Raw genomic sequence first — 25,138 nt, 5'->3', positions numbered from 1 at the left:
GCCCCTCCTGCCCCTCCTGCCCCCTGCCCCCCTGCTCCTCCTGCCCTCTTGCCCCTCCTGCCCTGCTAGCAGAGACTGTGGGCAAGGGTGACAGACGGCCTTCCGAAAACAAAGGAGCTCATGCTTCAGACTGTATTTAGGACCAAGAGCTGTGGGCATACCAGGGCCCCCAGGGACCTCTTGTTAATTGTTCCTGAGGACTTGGCACAACCCAAAATACTTCCATATTGAGGGTGGAGATAACCCATCCGGAAAACAAGAATGAACCATTCATGTCTAGTTCTCAGGGTCATCCCTGTCCAGAGCAGTGACCTATAACCACATGGTTATTTAAATTTAAATTCGTATGGTAAGATAGGAAAAATTAATTTCTTCAGTCTCATTAGGCATGTGTGAAGTGACCAGGATCCAGATAGGGCTGGCAGTCCCAGGCAGTTTGGCATGAGCCACAGGGCCTTCCCATTGTCTTGGAAATGGCTGTGGCACAGAGGTGGGCTAAACCTTTCCATGCATCCTCTAGCTTCCTAGAGAAGATATTTAAGTAAAGTGATTACATTAGTTTGCAGGGTGACCATTTAACAGCACACAGTTTCTTCAGACTGGCCAGGTTCCGCATGAGCCAATCAACACAGTTATTTGGTTGGCTCTAGGTACATATGTGGAAGGGTTTTCCTATTTCCATTGAAAATGGCAGGGCTGGAGAGATGGCTCAGTGGTTAGGATAACTGACTGCTCTTGCAGAGGACCTGGGTTCGATTCCCAGCACCCACAAGGTTGCCCATAACTTATGTAACTCCTGTTCTAAGAGACCCAATGCCTCCTTCTGTCCTCCATGGGCACTGCATACAAGCAAAACACCCATACACATAAAATTAAATTTAAAAAGGAAAATAACGTTAATGTCCTTTTACTGTGTGTTGTTTAGTATCTGCCTGTCTGGTATCCACCCCCTATTTGTTTATCCCCCCATCCCTACTGGACAGTAAGCCCTGGAGGCCAGATAGAATCCCATTCCCTGCTGAAACACTGTCAAGGCCAGCAACAACCAATGTGCTACACTGAGGCTCAGGGCATGGTTTGGGATGAGTGAATCTTTATAAACTGGTAGAGGCTGGTTTTCTGTGTGACACCCTTGACTCACCAGGCTGCTGAAGCCAATGACATTCAGGGCGTGTTTCAGAACTACAAGTCTCTCCTTGTTCAGCGAATGCTCTGCTGTGGACACATCTTCCTGCATGCCTTGGTTCAGATACCTGTTAAGATAAATGTGTGGCATTATGGCTTGTACTCAGACACACCAGTGTGAAAGGTTACCTCCTCCACACCTGATCTCTGTCATAATGGAAATCACCTGGACGTTGTGTCCCCAGGTGTTTACAAAACTACATGGGAGCACGTGATGTTTCGGGGAAGACAGTAATTGTTGTACCTGAACACCGTCACATTGCGGACACGAGCTCACCTTATCTGAACCCTTCTTGGTGAGGAGAGACAGTCACCAGCTGTGAACTTCATATAGGAAGTTAGCAGGAGCCAGAACAGGCAATGCAAGTCGCATTTGCATGGAGGATGCTTAATGTATACTAATGTATTATCCCTGCTTGCCAGGAGCATTTCATTTTAAGGTTGCTGATTAATTCCCTTCGCTTGATAAACACAGAATCATCGATTACCAAATGCAGGCATGCTAAAAAGCTGAAGACACAAAGACAAAAGTCTCCGCCTGGAACCTCAGCAGGAACAAATTAGGTACCCAGGGCAGAGAGGAGAGGGGAGCTAGCTAGCCACAAGGCAGCAGAGCAACCGACCTGAGCCCTGCGTGTAAGATGCTTGTAAATGTGGAGGAAGCAGGCAGGCACCAGGAGGAAAAGCTGGGAGGAGCGAGGCTCCCTTAGGAGAGCCTAAGTGAGAATGGGCCTAGTTTGCAAGCAATGCCCGTGTCCCCGAGAACATGCAGCAGCACATATGAAGGACACAAGCAATGCCCGTGTCCCCGAGAACATGCAGCAGCACATATGAAGGACACATGCAATGCCCGTGTCCCCGAGAACATGCAGCAGCACATATGAAGAACACAAGCAATGCCCGTGTCCCCGAGAACATGCAGCAGCACATATGAAGAACACAAGCAATGCCCGTGTCCCGAGAACATGCAGCAGCACATATGAAGGACACAAGCAATGCCCGTGTCCCCGAGAACATGCAGCAGCACATATGAAGAACACAAGCAATGCCCGTGTCCCCGAGAACATGCAGAGCACATATGAAGAAAAAGCAATGCCATGTCCCGAGAACATGCAGCAGCACATATGAAGGACACATGCAATGCCCGTGTCCCCGAGAACATGCAGCGGCACATATGAAGGACACAAGCAATGCCCGTGTCCCCGAGAACATGCAGCAGCACATATGAAGGATACAGGCAATGCCCATGTCCCCGAGAACATGCACTTACGAGGGGACACAAGATTAGCCGTGAATGGTGTGCACAAGGTACACAGGTCAACAAAATGAGAACCCAGGGGGAGAGAAACAAAGATCGCCAAGGAAGGGGGAACAGCTAGGGCTCTGAGCACCTGGCGAAAGAGTTCTAGCTTGGTTGGGCAAGTGACAAGAGCTTTTGCGGGGCTAGAAACAGAAGAGAGGTGTCAGGTTAGGGGGTCAGGAGTGACCTGGACCTGCAGAGGAAGACTCCCCGGAAAGAGATGAGTGACAAGGGAGGGGGCCACAGGTACAGGCAGGAGTCAGGGGAGGGGCTGGGTGAGAGGGGGTAGACTGGGCTGGGGTAGGGGAGGGGCTGGGGCAGAGGGGTAGACTGGGCTGAGGCAGGGGAGGGGCTGGGGCAGAGGGGGTAGACTGGGCTGGACAGGGGAGGGGCTGGGGCAGAGGGCGTAGACTAGGCTGAGGTGGGGGGGCAGAGGGTGTAGACTAGGCTGAGGGGGGGGGCAGAGGGGTAGACTGGCTGAGGCGGGCGGGGGGCAGAGGGGGTAGACTGGGCTGGGCAAGGGGGGCTGGGGCAGAGGGGGTAGACTGGGCTGGGCAAGGGGGGCTGGGGCAGAGGGGGTAGACTGGGCTGGGCAGGGGAGGGGCTGGGGCAGAGGGGGTAGACTGGGCTGGCAGGGGAGGGGCTGGGTGAGAGGAAGAAGCACATATGATGTTTTGTCCTGGTGTCAGTGTCCTTGGGAAGGTGACTCTATTCCATCCACCTGGTGTCATTATCAAGGGGGAGGTATCTTTTGTGAGAAGGCCTCATGTTGGATCAGTCACACCAAATTTAAACTAAACTGTTAGGGTTTAAGCCACAGCCAGAGAAATAACAGCTTCAATAATCTGGAACTCAAAAATGGCAAGAAAAGACGCCTGAAAAACCTTCCCTGTACAGAACCCTGAGACCACTTGAGTAGATCGGCTCACAAAGTAGGAGACTGTGAACAAAGGAAGCTATCTTCTCCCCATAGGTTCTGCACAAGAAGAAAACATATAATTTTTGAGTGCAGAAGGAAGATTAATGGGAAAAATTATAAGAGCATGAAGGAGGGTAACTGAGTGAATAAGCTCAGTGTTCATCCTATAGATACCTGAAGATGCCAGAAAGGGTCATGGAAAAGAGATGGATGGATGGATGGATGGATGGAGTTAGGTAGGTATATAAAAAGACAGACAGATGGATGACAGATAAGCAGAGTTAACAGGTAGATAAGTAGATAGTTAGATAGATAGATGATAGATAGATAGATAGATAGATAGATAGATAGATAGATAGATAGACAGATAGACTGACAGATAGATATGATAGATAGATGATAGATAGGTGATAGACAGACAGATGGATGGATGATAGGCAGATACATGATAAACAAATGACAGGCAGATAGATAGACGAATGAGACAGAAGAGCAGTAGATAGACTATAAAGAGATGACAGATGACAGGTAAATGACAGCTGATAGAATATAGATGGATGAGAGGTGTTACAAACATAGATATAGACGACACATAGACAGAAGATAATCCAGGTAAGGTGGCACCCTTACATGCCTGAGTCCCAGGATACTAGGACAAAGTGACCGAGGGAGGACTCTGAGGCAAAGACCACCTCACACTGCACCGCAGCAGAGCAGGGACAAAGTGAATCTGGCAACTTCATGACACTCTGCCTCACAATAACAATTAAGGAAAAGGCCAAGGCTGCAGTTTAGTGATGCCGCATTTACCTCGTGCACCCAGGTTGTGGGTTCAATACTCACTTAATGAAAGACAGGCAAACAAACATAAATAAACAAATACCAGAGTGTGGTAGCGCACACTTAGAACCCCAGTGCTTTGGAACTGAGGCAGAAGTATCAGGACTTCAAGTCTAGCCTTGGGTAACTACTGAGGGAGAGGCCATCCTGGACTACATGAGATTCTGTGTCAAGAAAGCAATCAGCCAAATAAACATGAATATAATGTTTATTATAATGTTATGATGAATATGTTCCTATCATTCTATAATGAATATGTATCTATAGTGATGTTTCTATCCAAATTTGAAAGACCTTCAATTTTTCTGTCGTATCTAGAATGACAAACCAGAAACATATTTCATAATTCCCAGCAGACGGTGCCGCATCATGAGAGAGTTGGTGATAAAAAAAAATTACATGTTTATATTTTATTTATTAAAGGTAGTAATTTTCCCTTTGACATCTCTCATTATGAGACCACACACGAAGGCACAGGAATACTTGGAAAGTATGTCTGGGGAAATAGCAAAACTGACTATCTCCAAGGAGACTTGACTCTGAGGAACATTTAAACCCCCCTTTGCTCTCTACATGATGGAGCGAGCTCACAGGAGACTCAACAGAATAGAAAGCTCCATTTCTGCCTCACAGTGGATGGGGGCTACTGTGCCTATCACACTCAGAGTTTAAGGCATGTGAGGATTTCCTAGGTGGGTGGGAAATCAGTCACATGTCCCACCACTGACAACACCCTTTATTAAGTAAGTAACTGATCCAATTACAGTGAGGGTGCTTTATGAGAAACTCCAGCAATGTGGAATACCTTCTTCTGTCAAGGTTTCAGCTTTTCCCTCAAACAGAAGTAACTGGCGTCAGCCCAAACCTCAGGGGTCCTCATGGCCATTGACAGAAACAGGAGCCAAGGACATCAACACAGACCCTGGCTGCAGCAGGGCCACGGATCCAGACATGGCCCTCAGCTGCAGCTCTGGCCTGCACACCACCATGGTACTCAGATCTGTATGGCTCCAGCTGCAGCGTGGCTCCTGGACACCAATGTGGGCTCAGGTGGCTGACCTGACCCCAGGCAGCCACATGGCCCTCAGTTGCAACAGAAGAGGGGTGGCCCCAGTGGCCCAGACTGACCAGCTCAGCTGCCACCCAGGCCTCCATCCAGGGCTTGGGTTGGCCCACCCTGGCATCTATCTACCCCATCTGTGCCCTGCTGGAGCTCATGAAGGGACTGGTCCTGTGGAACTATACTGAAGGATCTTCATGACTCGGGTGGCCGAGGGATATCTAAGAGGAGTTTCGGTGAGGACCCAGTGGTGATGGTGTATCAGAAACCAGAGGTTTTGAACCGGACCAATGACTCATCGTAATGAACATCCGCAAGTAAGGCTGACTGGACAAGAGGTCTACCGTGTGACACACCGAGGCCCCCAAGACACTGAGAGGAAGGAAGAGGTGCTGGAAAGGCGGGAAAGGTGGAAGAGTGAAGTGGCTTTGTTTGTTTGGTTTGGTTTTAATTTTTTTTAAGTTTCTTTTAGGGGGGACACTGCAAGGGTGAGGGTGAGGGCAGATACGGGGGGACTGGGAGATGAGCAGAATTGGGGTGCATGATGCGAAATTCCCAAAGAACCAATAAGGAAATTATGTTTTTTTAAAAAAATCTCCACAAAGTGTTAGAGCCCAGGAGCAAGACCCCTCCACTAGTCAACGTGGATCTGAGCAGCTGCTCTGTGTCCTCCTTTCCTGGTGCTTCTCTGATCGGAAGTTAGCGAGACCAGCTGATCCAAGCATGGTGGGAGGAACGCTGGGCCTTCACCCCCTTTTCTTACAGACCAGCCGTGTCTAAACCGTACCCGAGGTGCCACGTTAGTGATGCAGAGCACCCCATTCCTGCCAACTCCAGTCATTCAGCTGTCTGTATAGAAGCTGTCACTGTGCCCTTCCACGGAAGATTCCCGTGTGCCGTGGTTCTCGGCGGGTGACAGTATTGCTCCTGGGGACATCTGGCCACCTCTGTACACATATTTTTTTCCTGTCACTGTACTAAGGGTACCTCCTAGACGCTGGGAGTGCCCCTCAGCATCCTAGGATGGGCATGATGGACCCTCACCAAAAGGGAAGGGGCAGCATCAGCTGCGGCACTACTTACATGAGCAATGCATCTGCCTGAAGTTATGGAGATGAAGGTCCACGCAGTGACGATGCACCATTATGAGAATGCCTCTTACATCCTAAGAGACTGGAACTTTTGCTGGGCCCCACAGCCAGAGTTAATAATACACCTGAAGTCGCTTTAGACTTGGTGGCTATCGTACTGTGTGCTCAGCCTGATTGTTCGACCTGCCTCTAAGAGGACCGTATGGCAATCAGCCTTCCTTGCCTTGGATGTCCCATGTAACCAACTCTGACAACCTAAGCTAATGCATATCTTAAGTCATGCACTCTCCCTGGCCCTGACCCCCTCCCAAACAATGCATGTTTGCATGCATGTTATGGTAATAAATGCCGTAAACAGAGGGGGAAAAAAGGAAAATAAGTGAATAAAAAGGCGATGATCGTGGCTTTAAAATTAGTTCTTTCCCCCAGATGTGCATTACTTGAAATGGAGGATCATCTGTGCCCCATGACAGTGACCTTTGCAGATTCTATGGTCCTCCAAGGGGATGACTGGGGTAGTCTGCCTTAGCGCCTAACAGATGTCCTCCACTAACCATTCACAGTAGCTCCGTGCCCCCTCAGCAAACACATCTGAATCAATACCAGGACCAGACTATCGGTCTCTAGCTCCACTCACTGACTAATCAGTGTCTCTCAGTCCCCAGAGTTCTCATCTTAACTTTCCATGTTCAAAGTCTTCTGTGTCACGCAGGAGTGACGATCATACACCTATAGCAGGCAGGCACAATCTACTTTCTCACCTCCCTCTTTAATTCACGTATAACAGGGCACAGAACCACTTGATAAAACACAGGTATCTCAACAGCCAGAGTCAGGATTTTAGAGCTAGAACCTTGCTAAAAGCCATTATGTTTTATGGCCAGTGGGTCAGGAGAACATTTCAGATGCTGCTTCTCTCATAGCGCCGGAGAACATAATATAAAGGCTACATACACTGATAAAAATTTTGTTCATTTTTTTTTGTTGTTGTTTTTGAGACAGGGTTTCTCTGCGTATCTTTGTGCCTGTCCTGGAACTCACTCTGTAGTCCAGGCTGGCCTCAAACTCACAGAGATCCGCCTGCCTCTGCCTCCCGAGTACTGGGATTAAAGGCGTGTGCCACCACGTCCTGGCCTCATTTTTAAAGTACTCATTTTTATGTGTTGGGGGACGGGCAACTCCTGGGACTCAGTTCTCTCTTTGACCCCGTAGCTTCTAAGGGTCAAACGCGGGTGGTCAGGGTTGGCAGCAAGGAAGCACCTATCCTGCCGCGTCCTCTCTCCAGTAGGGGAATAAGCTGCTTTTGCCTCCAGAGGACACAGCGATAACGTTTGCCTGCACAATGAATCTCCAGAGGTTCTCTTTCCCTTGCTGCCAGAAGGATCTGCCTTGAGTATCTCTTTCTGGATCTGCTGTGCAGAAGGGCGAATATTAAATGCTCTGCACAGGCTGTGGCTTCTCTCCCAGGATGGGGATCCAGAATAGCAATGGCAAGTTGTGAATAACAAACACAAAAATAATCCTTTGCAGAAAATGTCAGCACAGAATTTCAAAGTCCTGCGACCTTTCCGTGTGCCACACCTGTGCTTCAGGGAGGCATTACGCATTGGCACAGCAGTGTGCTCACGCTCAACAGGCCAGCGGTCCTTCAGCATCCATGAAGTGACTCTCATGACCTGGATATGTACCCCTTGGACATGAGAACAATTCTTATTAACTGAATGTGTGCCTTCGGTGCACGCCAATGGCAGGGGAGGCTCAGACATGAAAGATCCTAAGAGCTGAACGCAGGTGTGGACCCATTCGCCAAGTCGGAACTCATAGGCTGCAGTGTGCTTTGCTCTGCTTTCTATCAGCCCTGTGCGCACAGAAGACATGTTTTCTCCACCATTGGATAAGAAACATTTTCCATGGTGATACTTAACACACAAACACAAGCCAGAAGATGAAATCAGACAGTTGACCTCCACACGGACAGCAGTTTTGAAGAACCTGAGAAGTTTTGCTCCACGCCCACCCTGCTCTCACCTCCATCCTCCCCTCACCTCCATCCTCCACAGAAAATTCTTTTCTTACTGTTTTCAAACTATCTGGAACATAGTAACCAACCTTCAGGCTCCCATGATGTAATATGAATACAACTCTTTTAGTAACTACACGTTCAGACCCATAAATCTCCACCGATGAAAATATTAACATATTATCCACCTATAGCTGTTGGAAAGAGAACACCTTTCAATGGTCCTCAGGAAAAAAAGAAAAATTCACCAAATGAATAGATGTTTACCCTGACTTGAGATCCTGTAACATTTCCAGAATAACTGATCCATGGTTTTCTAATCAATTAGAAAATTTCTTCAAAATCTTTGGTAAAATTGGCTCCAAGCTCCCTCCATGTTGTACATTATGAATGCTGGAGTGGCCAGTTACAGACAGATCTCTCCAATAAGGCACAGGGGATGAGTGGTCTTGTTTGTCCTGCTCAAAGGACCCAGGACTTGAGGGGGGCTGAACCCCAGCATGAACATCCTCCTAACCTCATGAGAAGTAGGGACCCAGAGGAAAGGTTGTCTTTGACTTCTCCCAGGATGACCCAGAGAGCTGCCAGTGCTGAAATGGGAAAGCGTTTTCTAGAACGTGAGGACTGGTATGGCCATGCTGATGGTGGCATAGACTGAACAAGCCAAAACCCATGAGGCTGTATGATGACTATTCTTGGTTGTCAACTTGGCTGCATCTGGAGGACACACCTGTGAGATATTTTTTGCATGATTTGAAGTGGGCGAATCCACCTCTAGTCTGGACCTTTAAGAAAGGAAGACACACACACCTTTAATCCATATCCTGAGGTGGGAAGACACACCTTTCATCTGGGCCACACCTTCTGCTGGAAGTCTATATAAGGACATAGAGGAGGAAGCTTTTGCTCTATCTATGCTTGCTTGCCTTGCCTTGCTAGCACATCCTTCACTGGCAGTGGAGTCTACTTCTTCGGAATTCCAGCATATGCTGAAGACCAGCTGAGATGTCGGACCTACTGGATTCTTGGACTTCCCGTTCACAGCCAGCCATTGTTGCATTAGCTGGACTGCAGCCTGTAAGTCATCCCAATAAAGTCCCTTCATTTACAGACTGCAGTTCAGCTAATGTTTCTTTCTTTCTCTCTCTCCCATATTGGCCTACTGGTTTGATTGGTGCTGCCCATATCACATGAGTGTGGGGGCATCCACCGGGGCATGGGTGCCACCACTATTCAACACTATTTTTTTTTTAGGTATCTTAAATTCCCATTTAAGAGCAGAGTAACAATGAGGATGTTGCTAAGCATACACTCTCACCCACACACGCTTCCCTTCATGATCCTAACACACCTACCCACACCCATCTTTGGTGACCTAGCTAATCAGGAGAGGTAAGAAGGAGGAGATTTAGCTCAGGACTTCCTATTCTGTTAGCTGCCATTTGGCTCTTACTTCTCAGTGTTTTCTTTATCAAGTATGTCTACTTGACTTTCTTATGTGATTATTTATGAGCTATGTATTTTCAGCACAAATATATGCCCTCCATAATAGCATGTAATGTTACGATAACCAATTTTTAAAATAAAAACAGTGTCCAGAAAGTCTAAAGCAAAGGTTGTAAGCCCCATAATAAAGCTAGTTAGTTATTGTTTAGTTTGTCCTAATATCTTTTGAGCCACTCAGCTATTCCTACCTATGTGTTTAATTCATACTAAATAAATAATCACAAAATACCTTCACAAAATGATGAAAGACGCCCTCATAACAAATGACACTCTTAATAATTTGTCCCCAGTCATATAGTGAGCTTTCAGGTGAGAAGGGCTTCTACCTTAGAACAGATTAGAGAAGAAGAGAAAAAGGGAGGGGAGAGGAGGGGAGGGAGGGGAGGGAGGGGAGGGGAGGGGGGGGGGGGGGGGGGGGGGAGGGGAGGGGAGCATTCACTGTATGTTTAGAAATACAGACTATATGAAAGTCAAGGGTTCACAGAAATTATGATGAGTGAAGGTCAAACTGATATGTCTTGGCTCTACAAGCACCGTCCCAACGTCAGGATGCTAATATGAAAAATGACAGGGAGTCACAGGGGAGTGTGACATCCAGGTCCACAGGGTGGTTTCACATCAGTGAAGGCCTCTGAAGACACCTTGTAGACGATGGATTCTGAAGCCCTCAAGACCAGTTGACACAGGTAGCTGTCACCTGTCAACTCAGGGAGCAATTAGCAGTATTCTGACTTTACAGGAAGTGGAACATCACCCTGACACGATTATGAAATAAATCAAACAAGCTTCCAGGTTGAGCAGAGGTCTTCCTCGTTCACCATCACGCCACCTCCAGTGCCGGCTCCTCTTCTTTAGGAAATCATTTGAGAATCTTCTTTGTCAATCACAGCCATTAAAATGTTAACAAAATAATAAATGAGGAAAACTGTGATTAAGCTCAGATGCACATTAAATGTCAAAATTATCTTCAGCCTTCAAGTGTAACACATCAGCCTTCAAGTGTAACACAATCTGTTTCCTTAGAAATAAATGTCAGTAGATTCTCAGTCCTGTGGACTCGAGATGTCTCCACAGTTCCATTCCTGTCTTCCAGTCCCCTCTCCTCTTTCTTCGCATCATGGTCTAAAACCAAAGCAATGGTTCTCAACCTGTGGGTCACGACCCCCTTCACAGGGGTTGCATGTCAGATATATACATTGCTATTCATAATAGTACTAAAATTACAGTTGTGAAGTAGCAATGAAAATAATTTTATGGTTGGAGGTCATCACAACATGAGGAACTGCATTAAAGGTTTACAGCATTAGGAAGGTTGAGAATTGCTGAGCAAAAGCATCACACCAAACAGTGGTCATGGACCATCAGCTTTCATGAAGACAACTCACACTCACCAATGAACCATCAGTCCAGTTTTCAAATGCAGGTGAAAAGGTCCTATTCTGCTTCCTTTTCTTCCTGGACACCAAAAGGCAATGTCCTTGAGAAGCCGAGTTTAGGGGTAAGCCAGATGGAAGCTGGGCATGGTGGTACATGCCTTTCATCTAAGCACTTGCTAGGCAGGGGCAGGTGGATCTATGAATGTGAGCCTAGCCTGCTCTGCAGAGAGAGTTTCAGGACAGCCAGGGAAACTCTGTACTGCGAAAAGGGATGGGTGAACAATGGATGAGCATTCCTGCTACAAGCTTGTTCAAAGGAAGGTGTCTGCATGTGGTGCTGGAGAGAGGGGACATCAAGGGAGCCATGTGTGGCCAACAGCAGCCATGGTGAGGTCGACCCTATGTCCCACCCTGTTTGAATTATCCTGGCTCGGAACTCTTGTCAGCAGATTTGCTGACATTCATTATTCCTACTACCTTGAATGTAGTAGGATTCCAACTTTCCTCCACATGGGACATCTCCTCGCTCACATGAAACCTCTGCTCTGTGTCACCAACCACACGTTTAGCCAGATGAAGGAAAATCCACTTCAGGAAGTGAGACAGTGTGAGGTATCTCAAACGCTGGTGGTGGGGCTGTGGAAGTGGCTGGGTGATGACTCAGTTGGTAAAATACTTGCTATTCAATCATGAGGACTCGAGTTAGGGTCACTGGTACCACCCCCAAATCCAGATGTGGAAGCGTGCACCTGCAACTCTTAATACCAGGGAGGCAGAGATAAGGGGGTTCCTGCAGCTCACCGCCCAGCCAGTCTAGACAACGGTTGAGCTCCAAGTTCAGTGAATGACCTTGACTCAAAAAAAAAAAAAAGGTGGAGAGAAATAAGAAATAAAAAACAATACTTGCCATGGCCCTCTGTCTTCTATACATGTGTGCACACAAACAAAGACACAGATGTTTGCCATACATATATGCACACAAAATGCTGCTGATGCTGTGTTAACAGGATCCTGCTTCATCTCTATGATGAACCAGATCAGGATAGGATGCTAACTAAGGCCGAATGATGGGCAATGATGTTATTTTACATCTTGTACACACTACAAGAATCCATGTCACACTGACAGGCTTGCGATAAACCCCTGTCAAAGGTGACATTTCACCTCCGACCATCAACTCCTCCTGAAAACGCAGTATTTACAACGGCACCGTGCACACCTGGGAAAGTACCTTCACACCTTCGTCTCTGCACCCATTTTTCTACCACTGAGTGGGCATCTCATCATATGGCTTTGAGTGTTCATCACCCCACAGGTGCTGAATGTCGGTGAACTATGCTTCCTATGCCAGTGAACCCTGAATGAAGCAGAGCATCTTACCCCATCACTGAAATAACATGGAAACTTTAAGACAAAATGAGGGATGATAGGATTTTCTAGTATACAGGTAAGGTTAGCATTCTGTGATTCTCAAGGGAAGAAGGTCTGCATAGAGAAGCTGAAAATTGCAAGGTCATGTCTGACACCATCCCATGTCTTTGCTATACACTGCTGATCTAAAATGATGAAGTTTCAGTTAAGACAACAGAAACTATGTTTCTATGTGGGCCAAGGGCTGTGACTCATGGGGACCCAGAGGCGAATGAGGTGCCTAAGAGCCCTCAGATAGTAAGCAGCTCAGCTGTAAAGGAGGGTCAAGATATCTGCTACAGGCACAGAATACATACAAGTGTGCACTGTGGAGACTTATGTGTTAAATACGGGATAGCGATGATCATTTAAGTCTAAGAGGACACATTAATATTTAAAGTGTGCTCTTGGTTTATCTAGACTCTGATACGCTGGGACATGTTCAGATGAGACCAGCTCAAGCAAAAAACTAAGTACATTTCATCAGGATGGGCGAGACACTCTCAGGTCTTCAAATGCGCTGCCTGGGCAGCACATTCCTAGAGGATTTGCAAGCCTGGGATTCTTCAACACTTAAAAAAACAAACAAACAAACAAACGAAAACCCTTTTTAAGGGAGGTGAACTCAGAATCCTGTGAGTGCTTTGAGCTTGTAATAATTGTGTCACACAAGCCAGAGCAAAAACAGCCAGATAGTAGAATTACCATCTGAAACAACAAATGAAGGACTGGAAAGCAGATCTTCAGTCAGAAAGAGTTTGGTGGCTCACCTGCTGAGCAGGATGTGAAAGGCAGCCCGGGATCCATAGGCTCTGGGCAAGGGATGGTCTGTGCGGACCACAAATTCACAATGGGCCATATGTGTGCCAAGGAATCCACAAAACATAGCCTGTTATATGGATGTAAAACTAAATTGGCCTCTATGTATTTCATAAAATTGAGTCAATTGAACAAAGCAAAATCAGTTTGCTTTGAGTTAAAGAGGACACCTCTGCTGTAGCCTCACCACGTGGCGTGTGCATTGTAAGGTCATGTGGACTTCATAGCTGCACAGCACCTGTGACAGGGTGTGTCTCTCAACTGACTCTGTGCCTAGAGAAGACTCTGCGAGGGGACGAGCTGAGGCACGTGTCTATTTTTGGGTTCCGGAGGAGTCTCTTGGTGGTATTTGGCCACATCAGCATGACATGTCTCTCAGAAGGGCAGAGATGGGATCAGGAGCCAGAGAGAGGAGCTGCCTGTCACTGTGAGTCCATCCCAGGTTTCACCTCACGCCACTGACCACAGCCTCTCCTGTCTGGCTTCCTTTTTACCCTACATGGATTCAGACTCTATAGTCTACACACTCTACCCAGTCATTCACCCAGTGCAGGCCTCGTCAGAGCCCTTCTCCCTGGGAGCCATGCACACCAAGCCTCGTGCAGCTGGAGTCCATGCTAAATAACAGAACTTAAAGCAGGGGAGCCCAAAGTTGAGGAGAATGTCTTACAAATGAGCCCTCATAGGAAGCGTACTTAGAAGCGGTCTACTGTGTAACATGGGCTGAGATTCCTGAGCTACGTCCTAGGAAGTGGGACTCACTCTGAAGGTCTTCTCTGTGATACTGGGGTGCAGTGACTTCTGCTCCTCAGGAACTGACCACCTTCCCTGCTGGTCGCAGTGTTTATCTCAAGGGAGAAGAGCAGACATACACCTTATTCAGGAAAGAGGGAGATGAGCAGGCGCCCAAAAGCAGATGTGAGTACTTCATTGTGGCTGTGTTGTCCCAGTTCAAAGGTCGAGTTTCTTATTCTGCTTTCTTATTCCCGTGTAACCTACTCACTTAGTTAACATCAAAGCTTCCTGGTTTCCTTTCCTCCTTCCCTGTCACTCCCCCCCCCCCCCCCCCGTCAGTCACCTGGTGCCTTCTCCGCTGTCTGCAGTGCTCACATTCTGTTTTTAATTGACTGTTCAAACTCGCAGGCAAGCAGCAGCCCCAAGGCTAGAGGACACAGGGAAAACACGGGCATTCTTTCCCTGAGCTGGCAAGAGACAATGAGGAGAACACACCACGGGGTGAAATGGCAATTAAGGAAAAGAACGAGTCCTCCTTGCGTGCCGTTCTGTTTACCACACAATGTTTGAACAGGTGAGCCATCACAGCGTGCTTGGGGCAAGGCAGTCTGTCCTGGGTGTGGCAGGCACACAGATGTTATGCAAATCACACATGGGGTGGGTGGGTCATCCAGGGCAGGTGTTGGAACTGTGAGCGGTGCCACCCAGGGCCTTCTGTAGACATTGTAGGCATGTTATTTCCCATGACCATGCCAGGTTAATAATCTATTTACAAGCTGAAGGTCTGGCTCAGCCATTTCCAGGGATGTCTCACAAATGCATAGAGGCTCATTTAGAATTTCACAGACAGGCTGCTGGAGTGAAATTTAGTGAGGTCCATTTCGTGGGCTAATACAGGACACTTACCTGCAGCATAGTTCCCTGTCAATAATAATGGCGCACACACAGGGACTCAGATATCCCATCAGTATTAATAGGCAGCCCAGGCAAGTTTAAAACACCCAAGAGCATTACCCACTTAGAATGTATAATTAAAAAAAGAATATCTTCATTTCTTTAACTAGGAAGAGCATTAACCCAGAATACCTTGTTAGTTCAACTCTGAGACACTGTAGACCAGCTCACCTGCAACCATGGCTTTTAGAAAGGGAACAGGCATCCATGGACAGAAGGGACCACTTAGCTGCCCAAGGAGGCTGCACCTGTTCCTTAGTGTGCACAGGATCTTCTTATTCTGTTTCCTTTACCCAAAGGTTCTGCTTTGAATGGCCATGTAGGGAAAGAGCGTACCACTAGCCTAGACATTCATTAGGCTTACAACCAAGGTGCCGGGCCTCAGTGTTCTGCAAGACCCCTGCCCATGGTACCCAGGCAGAGGGCAGAAATGCTCCTCTGGAGTAGATGCTGATGGCTACATCAACATCTGCCCCAAAGGAGTCAAGACCACTGCTGGCCTTTTCCTGTTTCTAGGTATTCAAACTTAAGTGGCATGCTAGTGATTCTAAGCTGAGGGTCAACATGAAACGGTCTGGAGGACTGACCAACCAATGGAAAACATCTCTGGAGAACCCACCCTTCGCACAGGCTATGCAGGTTCCCAGCCAAGTACTTAGCAATATCATGTGTCCTGGCTTCATTTCTGTCACTGTGATAAAAATCTTCCAACCTACAGCCACTCAGGGGAGAAAATATTTATTAGCTTTTAATTCTAGGTTGCTGTCCATCATTGGGGGTGGAGGGAGTTAAGGCAGGAACTTGAAGTAGTTAGTTGTATCATACCCACAGTTAAGAGCAGAGAGAAATGGATGCATACATGCTCGTTAGTGCTCAGTTCACACTCTGCACTTATACAGTCCAGGATCACCAGCCTAGGGAATGGTGCTGCCCATGGTGATCTGGGTCTTCCAACACTGTTTAACATAATCATGAGAATGCCTCATAGACATGCCCACAGGTCACCAATCTAATTTCACACTGAGACTTTCTTCCCAGTTGATTTTAAAGTACGGCAAGTTAATGATGAAAACCAACTGCCACAACATGCCACACCCTAAGTTACAGGTTATGGAACAACCTCTTTGGGCGACCAGTGGCAAAGTACCAAGCAACCTCAGGATTTCACATAAGATGGCAGGCCACAGACCATACAAAAAGCATATTTAAGACTCCTGCAGAAATAAGGGACAAGAAACAATATTTGAGAGAAAAACACTTTAGAAAGAGCAAAACATAACTCTCAGAAGTGTAAATTAAGTCACTAACATGAATATTTGGACATATGAATTAAGCATCTACTTAGGAAGGATGAGCCATGTGGTAGTACCATGGAAATTACCCAGAGGGAAGTGCAGGGTGAGAGAGGTGTGAAAACATCAAAGATAATTCAGGGAGGAAACAGATATGAGAAAGCATGGCATCATCTCCAAGGCAAGACCCACACCTTCCAGATTCGGTTAAAAGGGTGCACCTGGCAATGGGCTGACCAACTGCCTCCAATGGCATGAGCTTTTAAAACTTCAGGCCCCTGTGGTAAACTAGATAATGACACATGCATGCAGAATGGTGTGTGTTCGTTTGTTCTGTCCTTCTCTTTCGTGCTCACTACGTGGTACTCATGACGGAGGTACTTCAGCACACCGAGCTAGGTCAGAGTTCTGAATCCCATAATGAGTGGTCCTGGGAGGAGTCACGCAGCCCACACATGGCCACAGTGAATGCCTCAGTACACACTAGCACATGGTACCTCTGTGTTCAGAAGGTGGAGGGACAGCGGTGACAGGTCGGGGTGGCCATGGAGAGCAGTGGGCACACAGCTACACTCCAAGGAAGAGAAGGGGAGGCTCTTGGAGAGTCACCGGCAAGGGGCTGCTGGAGGAGAGCTGCTGCGGCTGACTGGGAAGGGACCAGCTAGAAGAGGGACAGACAGAGATGCCAACGGGGCACCTTTAGATAGCCCGAAATGCCTACAGCAGTGCGTTTCGGAGTTTTTCTATCCTGGCAACTTCCAAACTGAATCCCAGGCATGTACAGTTTACAGGAGAGGGTGATGATGCCAAGCTGCTCACCCTACAGAGTGGAAGAAGCTGCTCCAGAAGGAGGCTGCTTTGCAGAGGGAGCCCCGACTGCCCGTGGGAACTACACAATTCAGGCTTTATCCTTCAGCATGGAAAGGACCCTTGCAGGACGCGGCCATGCAGGTGCAGAAGGCATCACTGGGTCCTGTCTGAGGACAGCTTAGGGACTGCCATGCCGGCTGCTCTTCCATGGGGCCATGTGAGCCCATGAGTCTATAGAGTTGGGCTTCTTTTTTTTTTTTTTTTTTTGGTTTTTCGAGACAGGGTTTCTCTGTGTAGCTTTGTGCCTTTCCTGGAACTCACTCACTCTGTATAGTTCAGGCTGGCCTCGAACTCATGGAGATCTGCCTGCCTCTGCCTCTGCCTCTGCCTCTGCCTCTGCCTCTGCCTCCGAGTGCTGGGATTAAAGGCGTGCGCCACCAGAGTTGGGCTTCTTAATCCTTTCCATTCATAACCCCACTTCAGCCAGGAACTTTTGATGCTACTCTGCATATTTATGGAAGTATACAAAACAAGTATACAAATCAAGCATTTCCCAATACATCATATAAAGGAATGTCTCATAAAATGTATCTTTTGTATGATTTTAATCATTTATTAAAATGGAAAGGAAATATACACACTAATGAGATAGGTCGCTTATTTATTTTTACATAAAACCTACCACAATTCTCCGGGCCCCTCTGTACATCTTGAGTGTGGTATATGTCTCTCTCGTCAGGTTGAAACAGACACACCTCCTACCCAAGTAAATTTCTTGTGTATAACAATACAATTATTGATTGCATTAAAATATATCCTCAGCTGGTAGGGGGCAGAGCTTTGTTATAGCCTGTGAGACTCCGTGAGCTTCCTGTGGCCCAGAAAGCTCAATAGCAAAAGACAAGCCACAGTCACAACCAGGTACACATTTGACAAATGACATGTGATGCCTGGGTGGCAAGCAGTGTGTCTACTTAGGTCCCCGCAGACCAGAGCAACCTGCCTGCCTACTGGCTGGGGGCAGACCTTGCAGAGGGCAAATTATGTAAAACACAATTCCGTCCATGCGCACTCACGGACGTAAGTAAGCTTAGCAGAAGCTGCAGTGAACGTGAATGAGAAAGCAGAGATGGCGGAAGCTTCCACCTGAATTCGGAGATTTCCGCAACTGCCAGCCGGGATGGAAAGTGTGTGGAAAAGGCCGTGGGTACAGCACCTTGGCCAAGAAGCCTGGCACATTTGGAGAGATGGGAGATGGCAGTCTTGCGGAGGGGTGGGGGGCAGCAAGCCTGCCTGGAGCATGGGTTCAGGTTCCTCTCACCTGCCAGCCTCCCTGTGGGTAGTGCCGCACAGCCAGGGAGACTCCAGGGCCTTGCGCTCTCTGCTTGCTGCCTGCACCTCTGCAGAGGTCTTTTTCCAGCAGCCGGACTGTTAACCACAGTGGTCACCCAGCCGGCTGTCTCACTGGGGACTCCGATGACTCTACTGCTCCCAGGTCTGCGTTTCCCTTTTAATGTCCCGCTGGGTTCCCAAGCCACCCAGCTTCTCTGGGGTTGGGAGCATTCCACCAGGGCACTGAGGTTGAGAAACGCAGTGTGTGTCTCCTCTGTGGCAGGCATCACCTTTGTGAGAGGTCCTCATGCCAGGGGCTGCTTCCAAGTGTGGCCGCCATAAGGGGAAGGCACACGTGTCTAGGGTTGAGTGGGTTTACCTTCTTAGCAAAGCACTGGTCTGCACAAAACCCACCCCCACTGAAGCGGCCGTGAGTCAGTAGCTGGAGGGGCCTCCCTCAGAGCCACAAGGCCTGGCCACCTTCCTGTGTTGAGGAAAGCCATCCTCCATTCCTTCTCCCACAATTCCTCCCTGTCTGCCCCCCTCCCACACCTTCCTCTCCCAATCTCATGAGCTCTGCATATTTAAAGTCCGCTGAGTTCACTGTGGTGGGGTGAATGAGATGTCGCCACAGTCTTGGGCCCTTGAACGTTTGGTCCCCGGGTGCTGCTGCTGCTTCCATACATGACTGGGATGGGATTTGCGGTTTCTCAAAGCGTGCTCTCTGTTTGGTGGTTGCAGGTGAAGATGTGAACCTCCAGCTCACTTTGCTGTTGCCCAGCCGCCGTGCCTGCCTGCTGCCACGCTTCCATGCCATGACGGCGGTGGACTCTGATCCCTCTGGAACCACAAGCCCAAATCAACCTTTCTATGAGATGCTTTGGTGGCAGTGTTTTTTATCACAGCAATCTAAGCACGATGCTTGCATGTGCTCGGGGATAGGATCATCCATTGGAACATGGGTAGCCTCTCACGGGTTGCATCCCTGAACAAAGCTGAGCTTCCGGTGGGTGAGTGTTTGTAACTCGGAAGAGTAAGGTCAGATGGGTTCCCACGCTCCTGGCATGCCACCAAATATGCTGTTCTACATTTCTTTCTTTTTTAAACATTTGTATGATTCAGTTTATTCAAATAGCTTAAGCTTAACAAATTTGGCAAACACAAGGAAGCTAGACAACATTCTTAAGCCTAAAGGGACCTTGGGTAAGGAGAAATACTCTTCATTTCACTGGCTCTCAACTTTCCCAATGCTTTGACCTTTCAATATAGTTCCCCATGTTGTGGTGACCCCCATTACAAAACTTTTCCATTGCTATTTCATAGCTGCAGTTTTGCCATAGTTATGACTCTCAATTGCAAACATCTGACATACAGGTGGTTCTAGGCTTCCCCTGTAAAAATGTTTTTTTCAACCCCCCAACGGTCAAGATTCATAGAGTCAGAAGCTGTTCCAAGCCTTAGCCAAACTGCTTAGGTCATTGTCTTGTTGCATCCAAGTTTCTGGTTAGTAGTTGGTGCTTATGGCTGGGACCCTAATTTTTAGTCTTTTATTTTAAGTCCAAATATTAGCGGTATAGATAGAGCATTTTATAAACTTAAAACGTCCCACAGCCTTCTAGATTTAAATATTTTTTAAAAACTGTTCTTAAAAAGGTTAAAATCTCTCAAATGTCTTTCTGCAATATCAACAATACAGCACCTTCTTTCACTTTAAGAGGAAGAAAACATGCCATAACCACAATCTGTATAAAGTAAAGCCAAGCTCCAGAGTGCAAACAATCCCAGAGTTCAGTATCTGGAATTTATTCACATTCCTTTTGGTTTTTTTACTTAGAGGCTTGGATCATTTCTTTGACCCTACCCTTGGCAGCATACACATAGCCTGCCTTCTAGATCTCAGCCTGCTCCATTTCATTGTGGCTGGTGTTTCTAGTGATCATCACCTGTCACTGGCATTTCCAAAACTGCTAGAGTCCACCATTGCAACTGGACTCTCTTTGGAACTCTAGTCCTGCCATACATTTGCAGACTTCAGCTGTTCCCCATGATCTCTTCATGTCTTTAAAAATCATTATCATCTTATTACATTGGTAAATCTTAAGCTATAATGTTCAGCTGCCAGAGGAAGGTATATTCTTGTGTACAAAAACATTGAGGTACAGCTTTAATGTTTATCAATTACCTTATTTATTAAACATATCTATTTAAATTCTCTTGCTGTTGAACACTTGGTAAAGACGTAAGTACCAATTATGCTGTTCTATTTCTTATCTGCAGCCTCGGAGAGCTGCCTGACTTCCTGGGCTGGATACAGCTGGAACAGAGGTGCGCTGAGCCATATATCAACTCAGTCAGACCAACAGTGGGTTTGCTGATTTCAGTCCCAAGACCTCAGGTCCAGCCATAGATTGAAGGATCATGAGCAGTAACTTCTGATTTTAAGTATGTAACTTCAGTTTAGACACGCACATGTGTAAACACATATACCTGATCCCAGGACTCTGTAGCAGCCAAACGTATGACCCAATTGATGTAAGCCCGAGGGAGTCCTCCAAAACAGACAGAATAAGTACTAAGCCCCTCCCACTTCAGGTCAAGTTCCTCCTCACTGTGATTAAACAAGTCAGACTTAGGGAAAATCCTCATTTTTTTTTTCCTCTCCACTGGCTAACACAGAATGACAATGTATTTTAAACCCCTCAGATGATGTTTGATTCTAGGGAATGGGAGCAGACATTTTTACAGAAGTGTTTAATAACTATCTGTTTTTATTTTGTTTTTCTTATCTTGTTGCACGTGATATTACTCATGTGGCCCAATGGGAATGGAAGAGGGGCCAGCAGCAGGCCCAGAGGGACTTGCTGGGAGTCCTGACCCAGGCCCCTGGGGCCCTGCCTCTCTACTTCCTTTCAACCTCTGCTCAGATGCAACATCTGTTGATCAAAAGATACAATGGACTTCAGTAACTCAGATATGCCAGTCATCAACGTGATGGGCATTCAAAGCTCTGACTCTTAATTCAGCAGCCCTGAGCATGTCCCTGGGCAGAATCACAGTGGGGTGCCCACACAGAAGCATGGAATGAATATACTGAGGTCCAATCCTTCTGTGTGTTTGAGAATCCTGTTAATCTGTAATCTTTTCATAAAAATATTATCTCCAAGCTGGGCAGTGGTGGTGCATGTCTTTAATCCCAGCACTTGGGAGGAAGAGACAGGCGGATCTCTGTGAGTTTGAGGCCAGCCTGACAGCCAGGGCTACATAGAGAGACCCTGTCTTGAAAAACGAAATACACACACACACACACACACACACACACACACACACACACATCACACACATACACACACACAATCTCCACCATTCTCTGTATGACACCAACGGCGAAAAGCTTCTTCAAGAGCAGTGGTGATCTGAGGAGCCCTCAGGCACACACTTGGTCTTGAGTGGGAGCCCAGAGAATCCTCACTCGCATGTGTTGAGTGGTCTGCCTTGGCCCAGAGAAGAGAAATACTTGTGAATTACTCTGCCGGGGAGACCTGTTCTCATTTCAACTGCATTTAGCTACTGAGCGTGCGGCTTTGAGGGGGCAGCTCACATGTATGTGCCGCTGAGTATTCATGGACTGTGCTTACCGTTGCATATTCATGGGTTGTAGACAGTCTCCCACACTGAAGACCTCGCCTTCTGAATGTTGCCAGCAGTAGAAGCTGTGGCCATGTGACTACACAGGTGGACTGAGCAGACAGCTCTGTCACAACATGAGCTTTGGCAGTGTGGTTACACAGACAGGACAAAGGAAAGAGGTTATCTTCAACTGTGCCCCACGGCACCTGGGGTGGTTTGAACAGCAATGGTGCCCGCAGACTCATGTGTTTGAGTGCTTGGCCATAGGGAGTGGCACTATTAGGGGGTGAGGCTTTGTGGGAGGAAGTGTGTCACTAAGGGGTGGGCTTTGAGGTCTCAAGAGCTCAAGCCAGGTCTAGCGGGACATTCACTTCCTGCTGCCTGCCAATCTGGTTGTAGAACTCTCCGCTCCTTCTCCAGCACCATGTCTGCCTGCACGCCACCATGCTTCCCGCCATGATGATAATGGACTGAACCTCTGAAACTGTAAGCCACCCCCAATGATATGCTTTCCTCTGTAAGAGTTGCCATGGCCGTGGTGTCTCATCACAGCAATAGAACACTAACAAAGACAGTACCTGTGTCCCCCAGGCTACCCAGACTGTGGTAGTTCATCTCAACTGTCACCTTCATTAGATTTGGAGTCAACTAAGAGGCCTGCTTCTGGACAGGCCTTTGAGTGCCTTTCTAGGGAACATTAACTAAGGGCAGACAGGAGAGAAGCAGCACTGTCTGCCTTCGCTCCTGGCTGGGGGAGGGGCGCCCACCCTGAGGTTTCAGTGCTTGACACTGCGCTTCACTGACATTAGAACCCAACTCCTTCCGCTCCCCAGTGTGGACCGAAGTGGCCCTCCCAGAGTCCTCCTGGCCTTCCAAGTCAGGACGTCCATCTTTGGAAGACCCTGCACATACCATGTAAGCCAATCTGGATGTCTCCTTTTGTAACAGATACATTCTGCCTGTTCCGGTCCTTAGGGAACCCTCTCTACTGTGAAGACTGGGGAGGCTCTAAAAGATGCTTCTATGTGATAAGGCCTAGACACAGAAGAAATGGGCTGGGGTGTGGACAGAGGCCCACCAGGGCTCCAAGAAGTTCAGGCTAGGGGAGGGGTTACTCCACTCCATCTTCAGAGGGGGGCGCTGCAGCTAGAGCAGTGTGGACGCCCAGCGCAGTGGCAAAGTGTCCCATCTGGAGAAAAAGAAACTGCAACCATTACCAAAATGGCCACTGAGCAGATGGGACTAGTCACTGGTCTGACACTTTGCTAGAGCCACATAGCAAGGTCTGAAAGAACACACACACACACACACACACACACACACACACACACACATGAGCTATGAACATGATCTTGCAAAATCTCAGCAGGGCCACCCAGCAGCCATGCCCTTGCCCTTCTCCATTTGCTGAAAGCCAAATCTCCATCTACCTATCCAGTCACAATGACCAGCAGAGTAAACTGAATGTTCACTCTATCTGTGCCCATCTAGCATCCCATAATTTTCAGACCACAAAAGAGATCTATACTTCTAATAAATAAGGAGGGAGGGAGGGAGGGAGGGAGGGAGGGAGGGAGGGAGGGAGGGAGGAAGGGAGAGAGAGAGAGAGAGCGCGCTATCAGAAACTGAGAGATGAGGAGGGTGGAAGCAGGACCCTCCTGTCCAGAGGTAAATTGGATCGGCCGAGCTCCACCAGCCAGGGCTCCGCCGGGGTCCTGAGGTGACAGGCATCCTGAACACAGGGAAAGCCAGTCCCTACCCTGGTTTGGACCCACACAGCTGTGCTGCAGCAGCCCTCTGCTTTACTAAGGCAAAGCTCGTTATGGAATCCACATTTTTCAAAGGTTAAAGCAGTGTTTTCATCCCTGGTAGATCTGGGGCAGCATCCTCTAGTCAAAGTGTTTAACCCTGAATAAATTGCTTGAGTGTTCCCAGACAGGTACACAAGGTTCAAACCACCTGGGTCTCACGTCAGTTTAGAGTTTACTGACGAGCAAGTTCGGGCCAAGCCTGGCTTTCCATCACCACGTAAGTCGTAGGTAAATGTTTGGTTTTCAGAAAGTTTTGGATTTGGGCATAGCACGTAAGTCGTTGAGGACAGATCCCCATGTGCCGCAAGCGCACAGCTAATGCATGCCGAGCCCAGGACAGTGAGTTCACTGGCGGGGAAAGCAAGATTAGTGCTGAGCCCTGTTCTGAGCCAGGAATGACTTTCTCTTTCCACAACTGGGATGCACATGCCCAGTGGGATTCAGTGGGTTTATCTGCTCCACTTAGTAAAGTACGGGTTTCAGTAAAAGTGAGTCTGTAGCTGGAGGGGCTGGGAGGGTCGGTCAACAACCCTCTCCCACAGAGCCGTGAAGCCTGGCCTTTGCGGGGCCACGCAGAGAGCAGGTTTTGATAAAATCCACCACATAGTGTCTCCTCTACTCCCTCAACGCTTTTCTCTCTCAACTTCATGCGCCGTTTTATTTACACTCACTGAGTCCACTCTATTTTTATATGAAAGTGCTTCAAAGAAGAATGATAAAATCATAAGGAAGCATGTTTACATCCTAAGTATATGTGACATTTCTCCAGTTCTGATTAAATACGATTTGTTCCTGGAAATCTCACCAGAAATTCCATTTTTTTTTTTTTTTTTTTTTTTTTTTTTTTTTTTTTTTTTTTTTTTTTTTTGCTAACAGACATTGTCTCACCGCCTTGTGTGATCCTTTGACCTCTGGTTTATTATGCGAGTTCACCCTCACATCCGAGCAGTGGTTGCTGCTGTCGACGACATGGTGGGGGAAGAAGAGGTAAGAAGTCGATTCTCTTCCCAGGTTGAGCATGCAGTCTGAGATGATGCGGAGCATTTCCAAC

General features: G+C 47.7%; 1 protein-coding gene across 2 annotated transcripts in view; it reads right to left on the bottom strand.

Annotated features, from left to right (window-relative positions):
- The window catches only part of Myo16 (myosin XVI), a 485,099-nt gene that overhangs the window by 194,380 nt on the left and 265,581 nt on the right, over positions 1-25,138 (bottom strand). For both annotated transcript variants that reach the window (XM_028872308.2, XM_028872305.2), the window contains exon 17: positions 1,142-1,253. In XM_028872308.2, the coding sequence (XP_028728141.1) occupies positions 1,142-1,253 (112 nt within the window). The remainder of the gene's footprint in view (positions 1-1,141; positions 1,254-25,138) is intronic.

The sequence above is a fragment of the Peromyscus leucopus genome, chromosome 17, assembly GCF_004664715.2.
Source record: "Peromyscus leucopus breed LL Stock chromosome 17, UCI_PerLeu_2.1, whole genome shotgun sequence".
Lineage (NCBI taxonomy): Eukaryota > Metazoa > Chordata > Mammalia > Rodentia > Cricetidae > Peromyscus > Peromyscus leucopus.
This window is presented reverse-complemented; position numbering and strand designations above follow the sequence as displayed.